At 44.6% G+C, this 23,144-nt stretch overlaps 1 protein-coding gene across 1 annotated transcript in view; it reads left to right on the top strand.

Moving 5' to 3' along the window:
* Positions 1–13,116, top strand: part of ncanb (neurocan b) — a 73,378-nt gene extending 60,262 nt beyond the window's left edge. Inside the window, exons 11-15 of the mRNA XM_076153280.1 lie at positions 2,935–3,093; positions 5,128–5,210; positions 5,726–5,870; positions 10,860–11,042; positions 12,423–13,116. Of these exons, the coding sequence (XP_076009395.1) occupies positions 2,935–3,093; positions 5,128–5,210; positions 5,726–5,870; positions 10,860–11,042; positions 12,423–12,562 (710 nt within the window). The 3' untranslated portion in view covers positions 12,563–13,116. The remainder of the gene's footprint in view (positions 1–2,934; positions 3,094–5,127; positions 5,211–5,725; positions 5,871–10,859; positions 11,043–12,422) is intronic.
* The last annotated feature ends 10,028 nt before the right edge of the window (positions 13,117–23,144 follow it).

Below are 23,144 nucleotides of genomic sequence, written 5' to 3'. Positions count from 1 at the left end.
GACTGTAGCTACATGGGAGAAGTGGATCAATCTGCATTTTTGAACATTGAATAATTGTGAAGGTTACAAAATAGAATGAAAAAGAGACCTTCAGTTTTTAAACAGACCGGAATCTGTGATCCAAGGTTTGTGGATTGGGACACAAAATAGCTGCTTAAATGAAAACATCAGAATCTCTATGTTGCTCCCTAGAATTCCTCTCTGGATTTGGGCAAACATTGAGTTCACTCAGATGCAGTGGGACAATCTGGTCCAACACGCTATATTCAATATCAGATTTAAGATAACACCCTTTTTTTCTTTCCATCTGATTATGTCTCCATTGGGATTTCCTGCTGTTTGAACTGATTATTCTTAAAACAAGTCGCACAAACATCGCAACTGAACAACGGTAATAAACACTTGAAGTTGTCCCTCGTGTCGCATTTAGTTGAAACATTAGAGGCAATTATCTATTTTTTAATGCTACCTATTATGAAGGAAGTATCTGGCGTCTCCCCTCTCCACCAGTAACTTAAAGAAACAGTCCACCAATAATGGAAAAGGGAACATTAGTTTTTCACTCAATCTCAAGTTTAAAATGGTTTCCATATGAAAAGGGGCCTTCAACCATAAGGCATTCAAAGTAGTCCCATTGCATTGTGGGGGAACATCTAATAAAGTAGTAACCTGATGAGGTAAAGTCAGGGAAGGTTCTGATGAGACAAACTCTCTCTCCGCTCTCTCTCAGCTCCATCTTCAAGTGTTCCGTGGCAGGTGTTAATCAGTCATCACTTAGTTGTTGCGCAGGTAGTAAAGGTTCAGGCGGCTGTCGGGGCACTTGTGAGTCATTGCAACAGTGGGAATAGACTCCTGCTTTATGTAAGACTTCATTCCCATCAGACTTGAGGGACTGAATGCATGTCAAACAGGCTGCTGGATGAACAATGAATCTCAAACAGAGCATTGAATTGTGCCAAGACTTTTGAATTTGGACAGGCAGTGGCCTTCCTCCATCTTATATACATTTTCAAATATTCTTCTCTTTATCTCTCTCTCTCTCTCTCTCTCTCTCTCTCTCGTTTGCTCGCTCGCTCGCTCTCTCTCTCTCTCTCTCACTGCAACATGGAAATAGAGAGAGATTTATATCTGCGCTGTAGCCTTGCTGCTGTATTCACACTCCTTTCCGTCAGCACAGAACCAATGTGTGTGTGGGTGAGAGAGAGAGAGCGAGGGAGTGAGAGAGCGTGCGTGCATGTCTGCTCTTCTCTTACAAAGACACATGAATATTTGAATGGACCGTTCATTCATCTGCACCTGATTTTGGACTTGACTGCGTTTACATTCAAATTTGACATGTTGAAGTGTCTTTGCTGTGCATTTATGTGACACACGGTGACGCTCAGAGCACAGGGAGGAGGAAGGAGTTTTCTTCTTCCTGAGTGAGTGTTGTCACCTTCACACTCATTGAAGTTGTTGGTGAAGTGCTTTAACGCTAATGTCAGATAATGCATTCAGAGGCGACACAGACACGTTATGTCCTCAACTAATTCACTCACTTCAGGTTATAATCAAACCACGTAGGTAGAATTCAAGTGGAAATGACAAAGCTTTGATGAAGGAGATCAATAGATGGATGGAAGAGACGTGGACTTGGAGCAGGACGTCTGAGGACATTGGACAGGGCCAGAAGCTGACAGAAGATATTTAAAAGTCTGACAGCAATGAGGTGATTGGTTAATGGAGGTTGAAGCTAAAAGTGATAGGACATTAAGACTAGAAGGAACGCCCACAATCAATCGAGTGATTTCATAGTGTAGGAAGAACGTATGGACAGAAAAGGGATGCATGCGTAGAACAAGTAGCCTGATTGAATTTACGCTCCAGTTTGATTAGAGGTGTTGATACAGAATTGTCCACATGGGATGATACTGATATTTTAGAAGGGTTGCTAAGGAAACAAATATCTCTAAAACTTGTGAGATGTTTTCATTGCAGTTCATGGTATAGTACCTAAAAAAAAAAGAGCCCCAAATTGAATGGAAAAGATGACAAGATGAGATTCTGATTATTAAAAACGTTTACTGTCTCAATATGCAATATGATGCTTTCTGGGCCCTTCTGTCTTATTATGACTCCTCTCCTCTCCTCTCTTCTCCTGCCCTCTCCTCCTCCTCTCAGCCTCCCCAACAGTGAGTACCTGCATATTAAGCAGGGCCCCATACGGCCCAATCTGCACTGCCCAATTTACTGGTGTCGCTTCAAATTTGTTGGGGGAAAAGCCGAGGGTTTTGCTCTGATCCCTGTACTTTAGGGAAGGAGAAAGGGGGGGAGGGCGGGGGGGACAGGAAATTGGAAGAGGCTCAGCTGACAGATCGACTGAACCGCATCCACTATCCACGTACATTCCCTCGCACACACACGCTCATTTTCACGTCCATATCCGTCACAGAGGACGGCCACATGTAGGATCACATTTGTACATCTCGTAGTCGGGCACAGCTAACCCCCCGGAGAGATGAGGGAACAGATGAAAGAGATGAAGGGAGAGACGAGGGAAAGGGTGGAGGAAGAGTCACGGCGCTGACAGGAATGTGACGGGGCTTAATTACCAAGCGGGCGAGCCGCGGCACCCTGGAAGCAGTTTCTAAGGATTGTCATTTCAATAGATTAAAATGCCCTTTCACTGGACTAAACTGTCTCACTGCGGGCGTGCTTCTGCTGAAGATTAAAAGTCCAAGTCAAATCAAAGACAGGGAGACAGAGATACAAATAGAGGAGGGAAAAAAAAGGTGGAGCGGGATTGCTATGTGGTATAAATTATCCCTTTTCTTCCTCTTGCTTCTGCTCAGCTTCGGGTGTTTAAAGCCTAAGATCCACATTTGTCCTCCTGCATGGTTTCCCCATTAATATTTTCCAATTACTTTCCCCTCTCTCTCTCCCACGCACCTGCAGACACCGAGGGCTGCGAGCACACATGGAGGAAGTTCCACGGCCACTGCTACAGGTACTTCAGCCGCCGGCACACCTGGGAGGACGCGGAGAAGGACTGCAGGGAGCACAGCGGACACCTGGCCAGCGTCCACAGTGTCGCCGAGCAGGACTTCATCAGAGGTAAGTGGAGGGAGGGAGACTCGGGGACGCAGCGTGTAAATATTTATCGCCGCGAGACTCCCACAACCGCCGAGTCACCGATCAACTTCAATTAAGACAATAAGGTGGTCTTTATGATGTGACAAGCCCTCATTTACGCTCCTAATCAGGCCGCTGCTCGCCTCCTTTACTGCCTGACGGATCATTTATCCCTTCATCACACCGGCCTCCTCCTGTACACGTTCCTTATTACCGCACTCAACAATGGCCTCTCTTGCTTTATAGTTACTTCATATCTCGGTGGAAAATGTCTTTCTGGGTCCATTGTGAACGGGGGGAGGGGTTGGGAGACGGGTGTGTGCGGGGGTGGGGGGTGGTTCTGCGTATTTCACCCTGCATTGAATCTGTCACTGCCGTCTTGGATTCATTGGACTCAAAATCCTCAGGAGCAGAGCCGTGTTCCACCGAATAAAAGCTTATGGTCTCATATCCTCTGATGTAAGTGTTTCTGACAGAACATTTAATATCAAAATGTGTTTCAGGAATCCCATTTTTCTTAAAAACAGGTGAACAATACATCTAGATGGTGATGTAATGCCACATGCTATTCGTGTAACTGTTATACAGAACCAAGTCACACTTTAAAGGGAACAGGGGCTTTTTGTTGTTTTTTCTACAAAACAAAACTACATGGACATTTTGATTGTAGAGGTTGTAGTTGTATGTTCAGGCTGCGTAATGTTACTCCTACACCATAACCCTAAAAATGGACGCTCACGTTCTTCTTCCATATTGGCTGCAGACTTCCGGACCGGCCACCTTATGGTCGGTCCAGATGTTTTCGCCCAATGTGCACAGTGGTGCTGCAGCAAGGAATAGAAAATAGAAATATTACAAGTGTTTAAAAATACACCTCTAAATGATAACATGCACGTGGGAATCTGTGTAATATGCATCCCCTATTATTTAAAGACTTGGTGTATCATCCTCTGTCCAAGGGGTTTATTGCAGAACTATTCATTTAATATCAAGTAAATTGTAAATTATAACATTTAATGACAATATTACAGCCCTTAAGTTTTATTACAAGCTCTGATGAACTGGCATTCAACGAAGCCTCCATTAAAAATATTGGACCTATCCTCTGGCTCAGACAGGTGCCAGGCCGGTGTCCACCCATCTATTACCCATCTTTCCCCACATTTACCAAAAACTTTGTGTTTAATTGTCTCGAAAATGCAGGTCTCCTCCCCCGCAATCAGACGATGGCAGCCATTAGTGAGATTAATGGTCCTGATAATCATGTTAATCAGATAAAACATGATTATAATTCCATTACATACAGTACCTGAGGGTGCACACACACAGATTCATGCATCCACACATGCAGGACAACCACATACACACAAAATGGGCGTCAATGAGGTTAACCCCACACACACCGGTACTCTTTCTCCATGGTTCAGCTCAGAATGACTCCATGTATTTGTCAGGTCTCATCTTTAATGGGTTCCCTTTTGACGTTTTCTCGCAAATAGTTACTAAGCAGACTAACAAATTTCAAAAACCAGATCTGCTTTCTAAACTTGGCAACCCAGTAGCGTTCAAACCCGTGCCCCTCATTTGTAGACACAGGGGTGGACACAATATCATGAGCACCTCCGCAATACAAAGCAATAACCCTGCAATACATACAAGCCATTGCAGAGCTCATAATGTTCCATCTTTGTTGAGGCTGTCATGGAGGTGCTGGCTCAGCAGTATGCTAAATTTCTAAACTGTGCATGGCGGTAGTGTTGTACTGGATTACATTATAGTCTAATATACTATTTTATCTCCCACATGTACTTATATACAGTTTATACTACAGAGGGGCGGAGTGTCATAAAACTACTGAATGTTATAAAATGCAATACAATAGACCAAGAAGAAATGTGTGCTTTTTCATCCGTGGAACAGATTATATGTCCATGTTTATTGTTGGGGTGAAAGTCTGTACGTGTGTATCAAGTCTCTGTGTCTTTGTTTCTCCTCTGTGCATTACCCACAATTCAGGTATAAGCCACGATAACACCTGGATCGGGTTGAACGATCGCACAGTGGAGGACGATTTTCAGTGGACGGACAAGATGGACCTGGTGAGAGACCAGCTGTGTTTGTTTTGCTCTGCAGTCGGCCGTTATTCCCAGCGGGTATTTTTTAGGCCCGTCTGTGCATCTGCGACTTCTCTCCTACAAAGTTGGTTGAGCATTAATAAAAACCTGGCGACGGTTATTATTGCCGCTTGAGACGCCCTTAAACAGCAGCTTGGTGGGCAAATGTGTTTTCATTCCTCCATTTGTTTTCTGTTGTGTTCGGAACTTCCCCCTCGTTGCGTCGAACTTTAGATTGTTGTGATTCATTGCTCAATCGAGTTGCGTCTGGTGATGATGACAGGGTGTCTCCAGAAAGCATTTAGAAATACGCAGTTTGTCACTTTTGTTCCATATTGGCCCGCGGTGATTATTGCAATAAACGTAGACACAGAGAAGCGGTCTGATGTCAAGAGTAATACAGACAAAATGAGTACTGTTTCCTGGTATTGATTTCTCCGATTTGTTTGTCTGTGCCCGTCTCTGTCTCTGTCTCTGTTTGTGTGGACGTGACGGCGCAGCAATATGAGAACTGGCGTGAAAACCAGCCGGATAACTTTTTCGCTGGAGGAGAAGACTGCGTTGTCATGATTGCTCATGAGAATGGCAAATGGAACGACGTGCCCTGCAACTACAATCTGCCCTACGTCTGCAAGAAAGGAACAGGTGAGAGTGATGAGGGGAGGGGAGGGGAGGAGAGGAGAGGGGAGAGTTGCATCATTAATGCCGCAACTTCTGGAGATGATTAATATGATTGACAGGTATGAGGGATATGAGTGAATAATCCTTAAAAAGAGAGACAATGGATTTTATGAAGAAGACAGTGAGGGATTGGACTACAGGGCCTCAAGGTGAAATTGAAGAAAGAAAGCCAAGGAGACACATCTGTTCAATCTGTAGCCATGTAAGGAAAAAACACTTCAGCCTGTGAATGGTTACAGAAAACATTGCTATTAGAATGCAATACAATCTGCCACTCCAAACACAGATACAGTACATTTATTAGGGGGAGGAAAGTAGGTAATACTGTTGAGTTGCATGTTAATCTGAGGTTCAAAAGAGGCCCTTCACCCTGCTCAGGTCTTTCAATTGGAATCATAAGAAGATCACAGCACGTCACAAAAGCTCCCAGTTAGTGTCACTTTAAAGTGATAACCCTGAGACAGGTGATGTCACTCGCTTACATACCCATAGAAAGTGGTGCCTTTAAGTTATTGTTGATTCTCGCCCTCTCATACTTATGCATTTACATGGCCTTGGTGCCGGGGATGAATGCCACCACCAAGTCTCTTCAATCAGCCTGTGCACTCCAGATTAATCCTCCTTCCTGCTCTCATCATCCTTGAACATCCACTCTCACCTACACAGCACTTCACACGCTCCTTAGAGCGCCGGCTGCGTTGCCTTCCGAACAAACATTTGGCACACGGTCAAAGAAAGACCTCGGCCTTAACTGCATTCCACTGCAATGTCCAGAAAACTTAAACTCAGCAAAATGAGGCAAACAGACTTATCGACCGGTTCAATTCCCTTATAAGACGCCACGGTGGCTCTCCTGCTTCTTCCCCTGTTGTGCTTGCACTGTCATGGCAACAGTAACACGCAGGGAGTTGGGCCACAACAAGTTCCCCAGAGAGCCTATTAGAGTTTATTTTTGCTGCACATTTGCATACTGGTCAGAGTTTAGACCGGTGGCATGATGATGTATTAATAGCTAAGTGAACATGTGCGAGCTGATTTGAGATACTGGAGTGTGTTTGTAGGCCACAGGTGGACACCAGGATGAGGACTCACAAAACTTTACCATTTAAGTTATATAAAGTTACACGCTCCTGCTTTTAAAGAACAACAACAAAGCTTTATGTTTATCTCGTCAAGTTTGATCAAATCAATCCAAATAATGGCTCATCTTGATGTGGATGTAGATGTTGTCAGTGGTGGAGATGAGGCTATTTGGAGGCTAATAGAATTTCATCACCTCTCTGTGCGTTCATTTCACCAACAGTCTCCATTAAAACTCAATCAGACGCTGTCTCTCCTCCACATACGTCTTCATTGGACCAGCCAGAAGACAAAGCCCGAGTTAGCTGATGGTCATTTTCCACTAATTGTTTTTGCTGGAACAGAAAGAGAATAAAATAGATAGTGTGTTACTTTAGTGAGTGTTTACAGCCATCACAGGCACATTGCTTTAAGCCACAGGCAACAATAAGTCCCCAGCTTCCAGCCCAACTCTGACCTTAATCAGTCAGTTATAGTCAGCGTTCACCCCCACTACACACACACACACACACGCTGTCTGCCCCTTTGTAATGCTTTGACTTATCAGGGGAATTTGTCGCCTCCATGCTGAGTGTTCTCTGATTCTCAGAGTTAATCTGTTCGTCTGCTCATCATGGCCCCCCGGGCTTGATTGGGTAATAACCACAACATGGCAGCCAATCAGATCAGCTCAATCAGTCACCCAGGAGCCAGTCAGGGTGATGTATCACCCAGATGGAGATGAGATTCTTTTCTTTTTTTTATAAGTGTCGACATACTCTTCTCTCTTGATAAAGATGGTAGGCTGTCGGGAACCAATCAGGCGCTGTCCTGAGCTGACGGGCCGGCCTTTGATTCCCTACATAAATGACACATAAATCATAATAATATGTGCACAACACGGAAAATGTGGAAGCAGGGAGCTGTTTCATCTGTCGGCTGACTCATGTTTTTCTTTCACTTTTTAATAAAACGTTTCCAGGACATAAACACACATTCATTCGTATTCATGTGACTTCAGAATGTACCTGACAGGAATGTTCAGAGCGAGCGGTCTGATCCGGAGCCTTTTGTTTTGTTTTGCACGTGTCGGTTTGATGATAGACCTTTTCAGCCCTCTGAAGAAGCATCAGATTGCTGGTTTGACTTTTTATTTTTTTTTATTCAAACTAAAATGGAGGATTCTTGAGCGTCTGAAGACATTTACCACAGAACATGATCTGCTGTAGATTTCTGCCCCTGAGCTTTTTCATCCGGATGAGACGCCATTTACCCACAATGTGATGTGAGTATTATGAAATCATTCAGCTGCTTGGTTGTGTGATGTGTAGAAAAGAAGAGGAAGGTGATTTTGCATGCCATGTGTTCAATTGAATGCATCCAGTGTGCTGCTGGAAATGATGTGTGTATTCTAATTGCTGTGCAATGCACATTATGTGGAATAACCCAGAAGGAAAATGTAATTTGTAAATGTATTTTGAAGTAAAAAGCAATTTTTATTTCTATATTAATCTTGCTGTTATGCATATTTATGACTGCGTGTCCGTGTGTGCAGCTGTTTTAACACAATGTACCTCATTTACATTTCTATTTCCGATGATAGCTTTAGCAAATGTTTGTTATGTTGGTGCTGAAAAAATACACACACACACACACATAAGTAAATTTGTTTTTTTCTTCTTTTAGTGGCAACGCTGAGTCCGGTCTGTGTCAGAGGAAAGAGGAGAAGAGGCATTCTGCACATCCATTACACCTTTTGTGTTGAGATTCTGTTGTATTTGCTGATTAAAATATCTCAAATACTGTTTTTTATTGGGCTACTTCCTTGGCCACACCCCTTCTGTACATTTGTTGATACTGTATCAAAACCCATCTGATCAGATCCATTTGGACCTCCCTGTATTTACAGTGGATCGGTGACAGAGACGCTTTCAAACTCGACTGCAGCTGCTGAAGTTTGGTACAGAGTGAATAAGACAGTGTGCATCCACAGCTAGTGTTCACATCCGAGATCTATCCCAAAGTGTTTAAGTGTGTGTGAGGGGGAGGGGACACATCGACTTTGGTGTCTCTCTAAGTGATTCTAACACTTCTGCCTATGGGGGTAATGAAGCCTGGAGCCCACAGGGTCTCTGTGACTGCAGGTGTTTCTCAGGATTCCTGCAAACTCCAACTCAATTGTCGTCTTATATTACAGCTTAACGTGTCTTTGTCTTTTCCATGCTCATACTTGGGCTTTTTCAAATTTGACCAAAACTTTCAACACTGCATATTGGAGACTGGGACTCTTAAACAATCAAATGTGGTAATTAGGTTAAACATGACTCAAGAAAGGGAGAGAGGGAGAGAGAGAGGGGCAGCAGCTCGTCTGCTACGCTGGCATTTTGTTTTGTTTTTCTTAAAACACCACCAAGGTCCTGTGTTTGTTTTTTTCTAAGCCTAGTGACATTTTCTTTCCTCTCAGCTGCGATACATTCCTGGCTCCCTCTGTGACAGATCATTCAGGTGCTACACAGGTGAAGGCTAATGGAAAACAACCCTTTGGCCTTCCATTTGTGTTGCGTCACTGTTTGTGTCAAGCGAGCAGGAAAGTGCTTCTCTTCTCCCTTCCCTCCCCAGAACATTAAGCTGTGAATCGGGTTTTAAACGTTTTCATCAGACTTAATGACACTGATTTCCTTTATAAAGGATTTAAGAGCTGCTAGGACACGGGAATTAATTAATTGTAAACATTCTGCAGTTGATGATAAAAGCTTCTTACAACCGCTTTCAGTGTTCCTTTTAAATTTTCCACTGCAAGTTTCTGTGACCCCTGACCCTACACTTCAGTCAAACTTGGCCTAAAGCCCTATTTGCACCTTGCATTACTATGTGGCTTCACATTAATGCACTACCCAATCCAGCTGATCACGTGTGGTCAGACTGGCATTGTGAGCACTGCTGCTGCTCCGCTCTGCTCTCATTCATTAAGTTATCGAACAGGGAGTTGAGCTTTGCTGTAAGTGAGGACCTGTCATTGTAACAGACAGCGACGACTTAACATGTATTAATCATTTAATGAATGATGATTATGTCCACGGAGCCAGGAGGAAGGTGCGGCTCGCCAGCTGAGATGCGGCCTACTGAGATGAGGTCTTAATCAGGCTTATTACGCTGTGAGAGTAGGGCTTTGACTCCATTGGTGTAGACGTTAGTTGTAGTTCAGAAATGTACTTACCTGAAGATCAAGACTGTGCTCCAGTTTAGTTTAAGGCTTGATGTGATACTTGGGGGAATATGTGATTCCTGAACTTTGTTGCTGCTTAATGGCTCTGGGCTTGTAGTTCAGGTACGTGATGACAAACTTACAAACTTGCTGTAATGAGGTTGGTGTGGTCTTCAACCTGCAAGACTGCCATCTAGGGACTGACAGAGTTACTACACCTGCACTCTCCTCCACAGGGGAGTTTAAATCCCCAGGAGTTAGAAAATCTGCGGCGCCTCTCTACTCTCTCCTTCTGTTTGTTGAAACATTTCTGCTCCTGCCTTGACTCGGTCTATCCTTTAAATGCTGTGCAACTTTGACACCCACACATTTGGACAAACTGACTCAGATTTTGTTGACTGCCTCCAGTGATGGAGTACTTACGGGCTTCCATCACGTATGTGCCTTGAAAATCAAGGGCAGGAAGTGAAAATTGCATCTTTTGTACATTGTACTATTTACTGAATGGTTGATGGGAGACAGCATGATAAAGAGTGTAACTTTCAGACGGTCCCTTGCAGATAGCACTATGTTTAGTACAGACTGTCCTGCATTACCCATAAGGTTTTCATGATTTCACATTATCTTATGAGGTCATCTAATCAAAACATGCCATCTGGTTCCCTGCCCCCCCCCCCCCCCCCCCACAGTCCTCTGCGGAGCTCCTCCCACCGTGGATAACGCCTTCCTGATCGGCCGAAAGCGCTCCCACTACGACATCCACTCAGTCGTGCGCTACCAGTGCGCCGATGGCTTCCTGCAGCGCCACGTGCCCACCGCTAAATGTCGCGCCAACGGCAAATGGGACCGGCCTAAAATCATCTGCATAAGATGTGAGTTCCACCAGACAGGTATTTCATGGAGTGGAAGGCAGGTGACAAGACCCCCGAGCAGTCTTCTTCCATTTCTTATTTTTAGAACGCACCACCGCCACGAATGTCTAAGACGAGTAAACCTCCCACGTCAGCTGCCCTCGGGGAGCTGCTGTCACCGCGCGCGTTCAGGCTCACTGTTCCACGTCTCATTAATAATAATTGCGAGCAGTCAGCGTAATCCCTTGAAAAGGCAGGATCACCCCGGCTGCAGACTCCATTCAATCCCATCAGTCTGTTTAGCAGGGGTGGCGTCTGCTTTGATGGGTTTGATGCTGCAGGTGTGAGTTTTACACACGTCGCAGTATAAAGGAATGTTTTGGCCCCAGGTTGACTTTTTATGCGGTCTATTAAAAACAAATATCACTTTAATGCTCTTTACCATAGATATGCTTTGTGCTCAGTCATTGTACCAAGATTAGTACGGCAAATATACTGGGAGTGTTAAATCTAGCCTTAAACTAGTACTGACAAATGTGTGTTTAGCTCGATTATGTTTCTTTTTTAAACTCATTTTAGGACTTTATCATGACAAATATCTTGCTGTTGCTGATTCTTGGTCTAAAGTTAAGTAGTTGTCATCCACTTCACCTCACGCCAGGAAAAATCTGAATAACAAGAAAGAACAAATTCAGACCATTCTTCCTTTGAAAAAAAGTACAATTATCTGGATGTGATGCTTGCCAAAGTTTGCTTAGATAAGAAGAAATAGCACTTATCACTGTAAAAACAGAATCTTAAGTCCTTCTTTGCTTCTTATTCCTTCAGTTATCGTTATATTTGCTGAAAGTCTTTAGACTAACATCAAAGGAGTCCTACCGCTCCGACAGCGTAATCTTTCTCCCGGCTCTTTCAGAGGAGATCCGGAGTGGTTGATATATAAATACATTCAGCGCTCCCTGCCGCTCTGTACACTGTGTAATATGACAGCAGTGATGATATGCAGAAGTAATGTCGCTGCTGTTGGAAGTGATAAAGATTTATTCTCATGCAACTCTTTATCTTTGTGCGCCGTTGTTTCATGTGGGATGATCGTTCACTGCAGAGGACGCCATATCGCTTTTTTGGGAATTCTGGAAAGCAGCACAGTGATGTAATGTGACAGTACAGCCCTGAAAGAGGTTAACGCTTAGGGTTTGAGTGGGCGACTCGCTAAAGACGCCCAGTCCACTGCACGTCACATCAAAAACAGATTCTGTCTCACGCGGCGGTTGAAGCTCTTAAGCCACGGTTGATTTTTCCAACTTCCCTGATTTGTAATCCCCTTCCTGTCACCTCTTACCTGCTTGTCGCCGACTCGTCACTCCTCTGACACCGTTTTTTCTATTTACCTTCCCGCAGCCCGACGATTCCACCGCAACCGTCGCCACCACCACAAGGGCAGGAGGGAGCGCAGGAAGCACAAGAGGCACGGCCACAGAGAGGGAGGGCACCACGGGGGGGAGCAGGGGGGCCAGGGCCACAACCACGCCCTCTTCTGAACCAAAAACACACCTCCCTCCCTCTCTTCCTCCCTCCCTCCTCCTCTACTTCTTCTACACTTTTCCCCTTTTCAGCCTCTCCCATCCTCCAAACCCTCCCTGCCCGACCCTTGACCCTTGACCCTTCCCTGCCCGTACGCCCGCCTGTGGCTCCTCTCCGAGTCGGCCTGTATCATAGTCCAATCCGAGGCCTGGTGACGCTTCTCCACGAATCACCGGGACAATAACAAACCCCTTTGTACTGTTTTTACTTTACTCTCTTCTTTTTTTCACTTGTTTCTCGTCACTTGCCCTCTTATTTGACCTGTTTTACGCTTCCCTCCGGGTTCTTGGGTCTTCGCTGACCCGCTTTTTGAAGAAACACCTTTGGGAGCCACGTTGAACAGCCTGTCAGCGGGCGAGTACAAACTGTAAATAGGGATGACATCAGTGCAAAGGAGCGGAGGAGGAGGAGGACGTGGAGTCTTGTGTTGTGGACTTGAACCTTTGTCTTATGAACACACACCTTATTTTTACGGATGCCGATTATTTCTAGACTCGCAGCTTTGGGTTGGCTCTTTGTAAAACTCTGTACTGAGCTTTAAGTTACTCTGAAACAATTCTCATCGTTTCACTTCGAATCGGAGCCTGTTGTGGTTGAATAATTTGAATTGTTAGCTTGGTGTCCGATGCTGATCGCTTCCAGAGGGATAATGGAAAACACACACACGCGGCATCTCACCCATCACATGGCATTACATCACACAGCTCCTGACAGACACACTGCTTCGCCTTGTTCGCCAAAAATGTCGCACTTCTTCCCCAGTTTAGTATGAACCGGGGTCATGTAGTCGCAGAGAGAGAGAGATCCCCCAGAGTAAATAGCATGTGTGTGTGTTCTGAGTGAGCAGGGACACTTTGTTTACTCCTTGTTTCATTCTCGCCACAGAATCTTTAAACTATTTATCCGCGACAGCAAAAATCCCAGATAACAGCAAACAAAAGTGGACAGTCAGGGGCGTTAAAGTGAGGAGTGTGAGGATGAAGGATTAGATTCACATTCCTTTAGTTTCCAGTGTAGCTGTAGAACTGCAGCGTGGAGCCTGAACAGTATTGGCATAGAGACCAGGCCTGCTGTCCTCCCTGTGTGTGTGTGTGTGTGTGTGTGTGTGTGTGGACAGCAGGCAGCAGGATGAGAATAGAGAGGAATGTTGATACGTGTTGGATCGCAGCCCAATGCTTTGTAAACTGGCATGAGAGACAAACAGGTGAGACAAAGCAACTCAGCCCAGCGTGTGTGTGGGTTTGTGTATGGAGAGTATGGTTGAGGGTCTTGATGGACTCTGAGGACCTGGTGGAGGAGGATGAAGATGGAGAGGGTCAGCAGAGATTACAGGGACTTCTCCATCTGTGAGGCACAGTCGCTCTCACAGACGGAGACTTTGCTCTCTTTTACTTCCTTCCTGTTTACTTCTCGATTAAATTGGCGAAATCTTCTGTTATTACTATATTTACTATGTCACGTGGTAGGATTCCAGTTTTCTGTCTGGTTTCTCTCCTCTTCTTCCTCGGTGGACATCAGTTTTCCTCTTTTGCTGACGATTTCTAATTAAATCAGAAACACAGCCGAGGACAAAAACTCAAAAGCAGAATTAAATGAACTCATGCAAAACAGAGTAATAATAATAATAATCCCTTATTAAAAGAAGCAAAACGTTTGATGAAAATTAAAAAATGAACCGCTGGATTAAAATGTTCCGGGCTCGTTAAGATTCCTCACAAAGACGATTAAAAATAGATCTTAGGCTTTGATCCATTTTAGGAAGTAAACAAGTCAACAAAAACAAGCCGAGCATTAAATCTACAAATCTTTCAGTTTATAAATGAAGGGTTAATTTATTTAATACCACCTTAAAGACGTATTAACACAAAGCCTTATCTGTTAATGAACTCTTCATCAGCTGCACACTATTTGCTCTCATTCTTCTCCTTTATTTGTCTCTGCTCACCTTGACAGCGACCCCCCCCCCCCCACACACACACACACACACACACACACACAAAGAGAGAGAGAGAGGAACACCTACACCTCTTTATCTGGTTAATTAATCTCTGCATGCCTAATCAATAAGCCGCATTAACTACCAGAGCGCCGAGCTGTGAGGACGAGGGGACAGACGGGGTGACGGACCGTCTGTGGAAGGTTTCAGGGTGACGGACAAGGGGCTGTGGGCTCTGACAGGCGTCAAACCTCCGCCTCTGCTGAGGTGTCAGGCTGCCGGCGGCCTCTCTCTCCCTCTTGCTCTCTCTCTCTGTCTCTGTCTCTGTCTCTTCCTGTCTGTCCTGGAGAATGTGGGGTTGACGGTGGGCGGGTGAATGATGGAGTGTGTCTGTCTCTCTTTATCTTAGTGATGCAAATGTTCCACTTGTGTGACGCCAGCGGCAGCAAACTAGCACAGGAACGATGGCGCGGGGACAAAGTCAGAGACGGCAACAAAAGATGAAAGAGGAGCTTGGACAAACTCGGAGGAAGCGAGACGAAATGATGTCGCACAGCAGCAGCAGCAGAGTTGTTCTGCTTCGGTTAGAGAGAAACAAATCAACTCAACCGCCCAAGTGATATTTAATCTCCCATCTTCCTGCTGCTGCTGCTTTGTGTCGAGTTTTATTTTGGAAAATTCAATAATTAACACAAACAATTCTCCAAAATAATTTATGTAAATATTCCATCTGCAACGACAAACAAAGACGATTCTGTAATCTCCTTTTCTTCATGATTAGCTGGAGCGGAGCAGAAGTCTGTCTGTCTGTCTGTCTGTCTGTCTGTCTGTCTGTCTGTCTGTCTGTCTGTCTGTGTTTGTGTTTGTGGGGTCAGCTTGCTTTTGATTGGTCCTGTGGGTCTTCTCAGTCTGTCCTCTGTATGCCTCTTCTGCGTCTTCACACAAACACTCACTTTGACTTTGCTTTGTTCCCCCCCCCCCCCCATCTTTTTTAGTCCTTTCCCTCCCCTCACTGTCTACTCATTCTACACACACAGACAGACACACAGGCAGACACACAGATACACACAGACAGGCAGACAGAGCTTCCTAATTCTGACTCTTAATTATGAAGATGACTAACTTAACGGCGGTTGCTTCCAGCTGTCTCTTGGCTCAACACCAAGCTGTTTTCCCAGCACATCTAAGGGAGGAGGAACAGGAGGAGCAGGAGGAGCATCAAACATCTCCACAGCCTAAAGACTCAAGCAGCCAGCCTCTCCTCTCTGTGACCAATCCACTGGCCTCTCCACGCTGGAGGCTTTAGAGCTCAGCTGAGAGGAGACCAGAGCCGGAACGGAGCAACAGAGTCGTAACTGCAGGAGTACAACTCTGATTTGTTCTGTACCGACTCGCGTGTGTGTGTGTGCCTAATTGAATCAGTGTGACAAGAGAAGTGATGTGAGCAATTGAGAGGAAATTGACTTGGCGTGTGTTTGTGTCTGAAAAGCAGCGAGCGAGTGAGCGAGCGGCTGCAGGAGACACACTTAGCATCATAAACACAGAAATCATTTTAGGGCACCTTTTGGCGGAGAGAGAACAGACGAAGAGCGGGGCGCGAAGACGACTAAATACAAATTGAGAAGGTGAAGAAGACGCCCAGGGGGGCTGGGAGCACTCACGTCTAATACTCCAGCCTGAAATGAGAAATAATACAACAAAAGAAAAAGCACAAACATTCAGAGAACAGTTACCTTGGAGGCACATGAACAGATACGGGCGCACAAAGAGGACAACAAACAAATACGAGAAAGGAAGGGAAACACAAATCCACGTTGTAGCGCCGTCTCTCCGGGTTGCCAGGTTGTGGCAGGAGCATCTTATTTATTTATATCTGTGCATGCACTTGTTATTTATGTTCATTTGCAGTTTGAGCCTAAACGCAGCCGAACGACAGCGTTTGATTTTCTGGCAATGACAAACTGATAAGAGAGGTGGAGGCTGCTGTGTGTGTGTCCCCTCCGTCCCACACAGACAGACTATTGATTTCATGATTAGTCTGTCTGTCTCGGGGCTCCTAACAAGTCTGTCCATGACATTGATGGCACCACAGTGAGCGTAGGCCGACCACTTGATATTTCCTAAACGACAATAAAACCGACTCCTCTGTGTTCCTGTGTGTGTAGGGTGCAGAGTGTTCATTTATGTTGTGTGTGTGTGTGTGTGTGTGTGCTGTTGTTGTTTTTGTCTTAATTGCATCAATATGTTTTTATTTCATTCTAATCATCTCGCCGATGCGTTGAGACCTTCAGCTTTCTGTTTTCCTCTTTCTCTGGACTGCAGCATCACTTCTTGTTTCTGTATCTAATGTACAGGTGCGCCCCTAGTGGTGTGTGTATGACATTGCACCTATTGATTTTTTGCTGTGGCGAAAGAGGCCCGACTCTCAGATGGATGGATGGATTAATGGATGAATGGGAAAAGTGTGTTCCGGCGAGGGAGCGAGAGACGACAGAGACGCACGCCGAGCAGAAACCAATGACGAACGCTTCTTACCCACAATTCTTTGTGATGTAAATACTCTGTGGTTTTACATTTCTTTCTTGTTTCTTTTTTAATCCGTTTTGACTCTAGGCGTGTTTGTTGCTTAGCCTCACTGGACCACATTCACACAGCCGCCAGATCTAAGGCCCATCTTTCTTTCCACTATCTCCTTTTTCTTTCAGCTTCTTACACACACACACACACACACACACACACACAAGCACACACACACACTTGCGCTAATGTTTTAAACAGTTGCATCAGAAAAAGAGATGCTCCGCTCCACTCTTGCCCTTCAGCTGCAGCTGTGTGTTCATGTTGATTGTGAACACAAACACAACGCCGCGTGAATGTGGTCCATAAGTATTCCTCCGTATTTATTGATGTATGTTCTTTATGAATTCCGGTCCTGTCATTGTATTATATTCTTTACAAGACAAATGATCATTAAAGAAAAACCCTTCTTTGGATCTGATATGGGCTCCATCAGAGTGGTTCTTTCTGCTGATTTAGTTTTGTTTATGCTGTTTATTGAATACAGTCAATAAAAAAGTGAGCTGTGGGTTTGCAGCTGGGATAGATTGGAGTGTGTGGAGTGTGTCGTGTGTTTGTGTGTGTGTGTGTGCAGCCGCCTGGACCGACTCAAAGGCCAAACATCAATTTAATTAAGCATTGCTTTGTTAAGTAAAGGATTTTTGTTTTTGTTTTATTGAACTCTTAGGATTCGATGTCCCACTTACTTGCCTGTGTAAGCGATACGCAGACGACTTGGCAATGTTTCATGGTTTTCAGGAAATTTTCAGAATTTGGTTACTGACTTTGTGTTTGCAGCATTCAGGAGATATTTGGTGTTTACTTACCAGGTCTGTAGGCCTTTTGAACGCACCGCTATGGGTCTGTAGGGGCATCCATGCTGTTGTTTCTTATTTTTTTCCTATAATGTTGGTTGAACCTTGTGAACAACCTTCCTGATGGCGTAATGCTGCAACATTCTGTCAGCTGCTTTACTTTATGATGCGACAATGAGCAAGCAGTGAACTGATGTGAGAAAAATGAGGACATTTCATAGTATTCTACACTTTCTGAGGCAACGGTGAACATTCAATTTAATGAAACATAACCATGTAGACTAGCTTTATGGTTCTGCCTACAAACCAAATCCCCAGAGCTATGGCACCTGCTGAATAAACACCCAACATATCCAGAATGCCAGTCTGGCCCAGTGCAAATTAGGAAAATCACTGTTGTAACAAAACCTTTCTTTGTATTAACTAAGGAAAACTTTCAGCGCTGTAGTATGAGCAGCAGCTTTACGAGGCTTCACTCTGACATAAAAATGTCTTTTTCGCTAGATGAAATAGTGGATCATTTATTTATACTCGATCCACCCTTACCAAGCTATTCACCGAGGTATCCTCATAGAGCAGAATGTGAAAACACAATGTACCAAAATCAAAACAAGAAATGCTTTCACTTTCAAACGTCTTCAGCATGCCGATCGAAGGTAGAACCTGAGGCAACCAGCGAGAGAATAATTCAGCATTGAAACAAACACACACGGATCTAGCCGGCGGCAAATTGCTCAGTGCTACGAATCGCTTAGTGCAGAGTGACTGAATCAGCCGGTTTGTGAAGACTTTGTTTCTCTTTCCTGGAAAACTCAAAGTGAATGTAGAGTCTCTGATTTTCTCTGAAGTGTCCAAATTCCAGAGTTTGAGCCTCGCTTAAGGCTCTTTCGTTAGCTGTGGACCTCCCTGCCCTCCCCGTGGAGCAGCCACGCATCTGAAAATCTCTTTGAATTAGAAAAGAAATGCAGCTACAGCCAACATATCAATCAATCTGATGCAATTTTGCATGTTTTCAGATCATTATATTCCAGCTCTGTTGTGGTTTCTATGGAAGGGTCGAAAACAACACAGCGGATTGACTGGGAAGAATCCCTCAGCATGCGAGGAGTGACAAAGAGGAGGAGGAGGAGGAGGAGACGGAGTGATAGGAGAAAGTAGCATCACAAAATATTACAACAAAAAACAAGATAAATCTGCTGTTGTCAAGTTAATATGTCTTGGATCAAGCAAAAGAAATCAGCAAGTCAAAATGATTCATGAGAATAAGAGAAATTAGTAAACAAACGTGGCCACAGCGAAACACAATCTGCCTGTTTAGACTCATAGGTGGTGAAATCGAAGAACTGAAATTACATCAACACTTACTAATCAATTTGAGAAGTTAATAAATTGTCGTACCTGATGCCTTTGAACAGTGTGTGTATAAACGGTGTGAAGGGCTCAATCAAATGGATTATACCTCAACTGATTACTCGACTGATTACCAAATAATCACACAAAAACTGATTTGATTTTTGCGTTTTTGTGTGAAATTCTCATTGAACAGCAGGAACAGTTTTCATACGTACACAAAGCAATAAGACAAATCAGCTCCAATCACCTTGTAAGCAGTCTAATAATCTGACTTCTTCTACTGACAGCAAACATTTGGGTGAATCTGCACTACACCGTAACCTCTCAGACTCTCAGTTCACCTGACGACTATACGAGAGTCGCTTCGTCGCTCCGCCTGTACAAACACAACCTCCTCTCTCCTCTCTCCTCTCTCTCTCCCTCTCTCCGTCCTCTCACCTCCTTTGATATGTGACTTGCTCATTGTTATTCCGACACACCTGAAGATGCCGCACTGCCTGGTTCTGTTTTCCACAATCAATCACACTGAGTGCTGCGTCTCTCTTACATCGTCTTCCTCTGTTCTGGCTGGCTGACTGATGTTTCACTCCAAGGACGGCGCTCATTAAGGCTGTTTACCGCTGAATTTCTCTAAGATTCAGCACAGGTAAAATGACCTTCAGCTCTCCTCAGTTATCGCTGGGGGAGGATTTGTTGCAGCGGCACTCCAAACAATCACCCGCATTATGCCCACAGCCATGAAATGTTTGGCAAAAAGGTCCGAATGGATTGTCCGTGAACTTTACACAACCCTGCTGTGTGTTTAGCGGCGGCAATGCAGTTTTGGAGCAAACGGATGCCAACAACTTTCCTCCTGAAAACCTTATATTTTTCGTCTTTATGCTTCAGATTTGTCCAGATTTTTTGTGATATAATTCAGCTTTTGAGTTGAAGGGATGAATTAGAGGCGTGGAAAGATTGCTTATAACCTCTTCCTCGGGTCGATCTCAGTCTCATCTGGCAGGCTCGGCAAATCAATGGGGATCTCTGGCACTCTCCTGTATTATCTCCTAATGATTCCGCCGAAGTTCAAGAAGATTATGAAAACCAACAAGGGGTTTAGCATAATCTTAGGTGCACTCTTAAACCTGGCAACCTTTCCCTTAGACAACTTTGCTCTATCTCTGCTCCTTCTTTGTTTCTGTGCTGATATTATCTCTAACACATGCAGAAAATGCTGCAGGCAACAACAACAACAAAGAAGCACATTTAGAAACACATGGATCGTTACTTGAAGAATTACTGCATTTCATAGGGGGGAAACATTGAACCTGTCAGTCAACAGTAAGGATTAGATTTAGACGAATAAAGCGAAAATGTCCAGGCGAATCTTTGTATCATCAGCTTTTCTTCTGCTGCAGTCTGAGGAAGGTGAGCTGCAAAGTAAATGATCCATATCAACATGTGAGGCAGTTTGTGTGCTGCTGCAGGTCAAAGTGGGACGTGTCTCTCTCTCTCTCTCTCTCTCTCTCTCTCTCTCTCTCTCTCTCTCTCTCTCTCTCTCTCTCTCTCTCTCTCTCTCCTTCTCAAACACGCACAGAAGGGAAACACACTCGTACACAGACCAAATCAAACAAAAGATCAATATGCATCTCCAAACCATTTATCTTCATCGCAGCCAGGCTGGTGAGTCGCCTCAGCCCGCATCTGCATCTGCACCCGTCCCAATAACGGCTGCAGATGGCATTGCACCGGCTCACTAATAGCTCACCATGCGTCCCTGTGTGTGTAGGTGCCTGTGTGTGTGGGTGTGTGTGTGTGAGCCTGAGATGAGGAGCAAACCCGGCAAAACATCACAGCGAGCCAGGTCTTTCATACCACGTCGCCCTCGCTCTTCTGCTGCACCAGCTGTGTGTTCGTTCCCCCCCCAGTTGATGATGTGGAAACCTGCCTTCATTAGGCAGCTCTTAGCAGCTCTACGCCACTGGATTAGTGTATCTCAGATGTCATGGCATGGAGTGACTGGATAGATGAAAGCTCTTTCATTTTTTCGGAAGTCGTTTTCAGACATGGCCCAGTGAAGGAATCCTTCTTTGCTCTGGCTCCTGTTTCTACACAGTGCGGTCGGCCGAATGATCTCATGAAACCTTAAACCTGCATTAATCAATACTTCTGATCAAAACATGGATGACTCTGACCACTCTGTGCAGTGTTTAAGATTTCCGAAACCCCCTTGAGCTCAACTTGTTTTATGTAAATGTAATGCATATTTGAGTCTCCGCTGCTGAGTCCCAGCAGCACAATGCAGCTGATTATTGGAAAATGTGTAATAAGTATCTCCAGCGCCAAACACTACAAGGCTAATGAATAGCCGGTGAAAAAAGTCAATAACTTAGTGAGCTAAAGACCCAGATAGTTTCCCCTGGAGGTGACAGAGACTAGTTGCGATCCGTGGGGTAACTTACAAAGGATACGTGACATTTCTATAATATGTAACGCTGATCACAACACAGCCCCATAATAACACAACGCATCTCACAGCTACTTGATCAAACCTTCTCTCGTTACAGAGAAACAAACACAGCATCGGCATCTTTTTTGCTGCTAATTATGCTCAGGTATACACAGATCATCCTGATAGCTTCAAATAGCCTCAAAAATTAATTATCTGTTCTGAATATCCAACCGCACAACAATATACAACAATATGTGAATGAATCTAATGTAGCGACTCTCCTCTGTGTACAGGAACTCTGGCCTCAGCTCCTCCATTTAGTTGACATTTGACCTCCAAAAACTCCTTTCTTCCTCCTTTATGAGTTATGTGGAGCTCGGCTATTGTTCGCCCTGTGTCGTTCATTTGTTGTTTGTCAAAAACACGCAAGATAAAAGTCAAGTCCCCTTAGCCATGTTAGCTAGCGAGCGAGCAACCTAACGTCTCACAGCTAAGGCCAGACTCGTAAGTTTAAAAGGACAGATAAGTAGTGGAGAGCTATGTCTGTGGTTATGAGTGGATATCTGTTCTTCCTCCCTTTTGTGACTTGAAGCTGTATTTAGCTGTAACAAACAGCACCTGCTCCCACATTAGCATATCCGTGGCTAACTGTAGCTAGCAGAGAGCGGCCACACAAAGGGCCTCACATAGCCTCACCTCCATGCTTGAAACAACATATATTTGTGGTAAATGTGTTTATTTTGGTTTGAAGTATTAAGGAGCATCAGCCTCCCTTGGCTCCTCTGACAAACTGCTGCTGGTGGAGACCAAAACAGAGCTTAACTTAGAGTAAAGACTGGACTGTTATCAGGCCGCAGCTCTGTTGGTTTACTTTCTTCTTACATCATCACCATAGTGCCTAAAAATCTATTATTGAACCTTTAAATCATAAAAAATAATTATTTTTTTAAGGCTAAGTGTTGCAAATAGCTCAGTAAGCGATATAAGCGTATATATGTCAACAGTTGGTGGGTCAGAAGTTTGCCTCTGTCAGCCTCACCAGGGGATTCACTGCAGGAGCCTCAGCAGAGGAAAGTGCACACATGGAATGAATTGTAGGCGTTGTGGGAGTGAGTTTTGTGACCGCGGTGCGATAAGGTTCAGCGGTTTATGTGCTTCTGGAGCCGCTCAAATCCTTCTTCCCCCTGCAGGTACACAATAGCTCACTGACCAACCAATTTCTGCACGCCAGCGCAGGAGCAAAAACCCTGGAGTTTCCTGCCTCCTCCAGCACTCTGCATTCCATTCTTGTTGTTTCTCCCCTTTCCCCCCTCTTCTCTTATCTCTCTGCCTTGATTTCACTCCCTCAACCCCTTTTTCACCCACCTATCTCTCCTCCACACTTCCTGTTCTCCCTTCCTTTCCCGGTCACCCTCCTGCTTGCCTTTCAGTCTGTCCTTCACGGT

This window comes from Genypterus blacodes, unplaced genomic scaffold, assembly GCF_046128005.1.
Source record: "Genypterus blacodes isolate CSIRO-AG114 ecotype Tasmania unplaced genomic scaffold, CSIRO-AGI_Gbla_v1 ptg000058l_1, whole genome shotgun sequence".
Classification (NCBI taxonomy): domain Eukaryota; kingdom Metazoa; phylum Chordata; class Actinopteri; order Ophidiiformes; family Ophidiidae; genus Genypterus; species Genypterus blacodes.
This window is presented reverse-complemented; position numbering and strand designations above follow the sequence as displayed.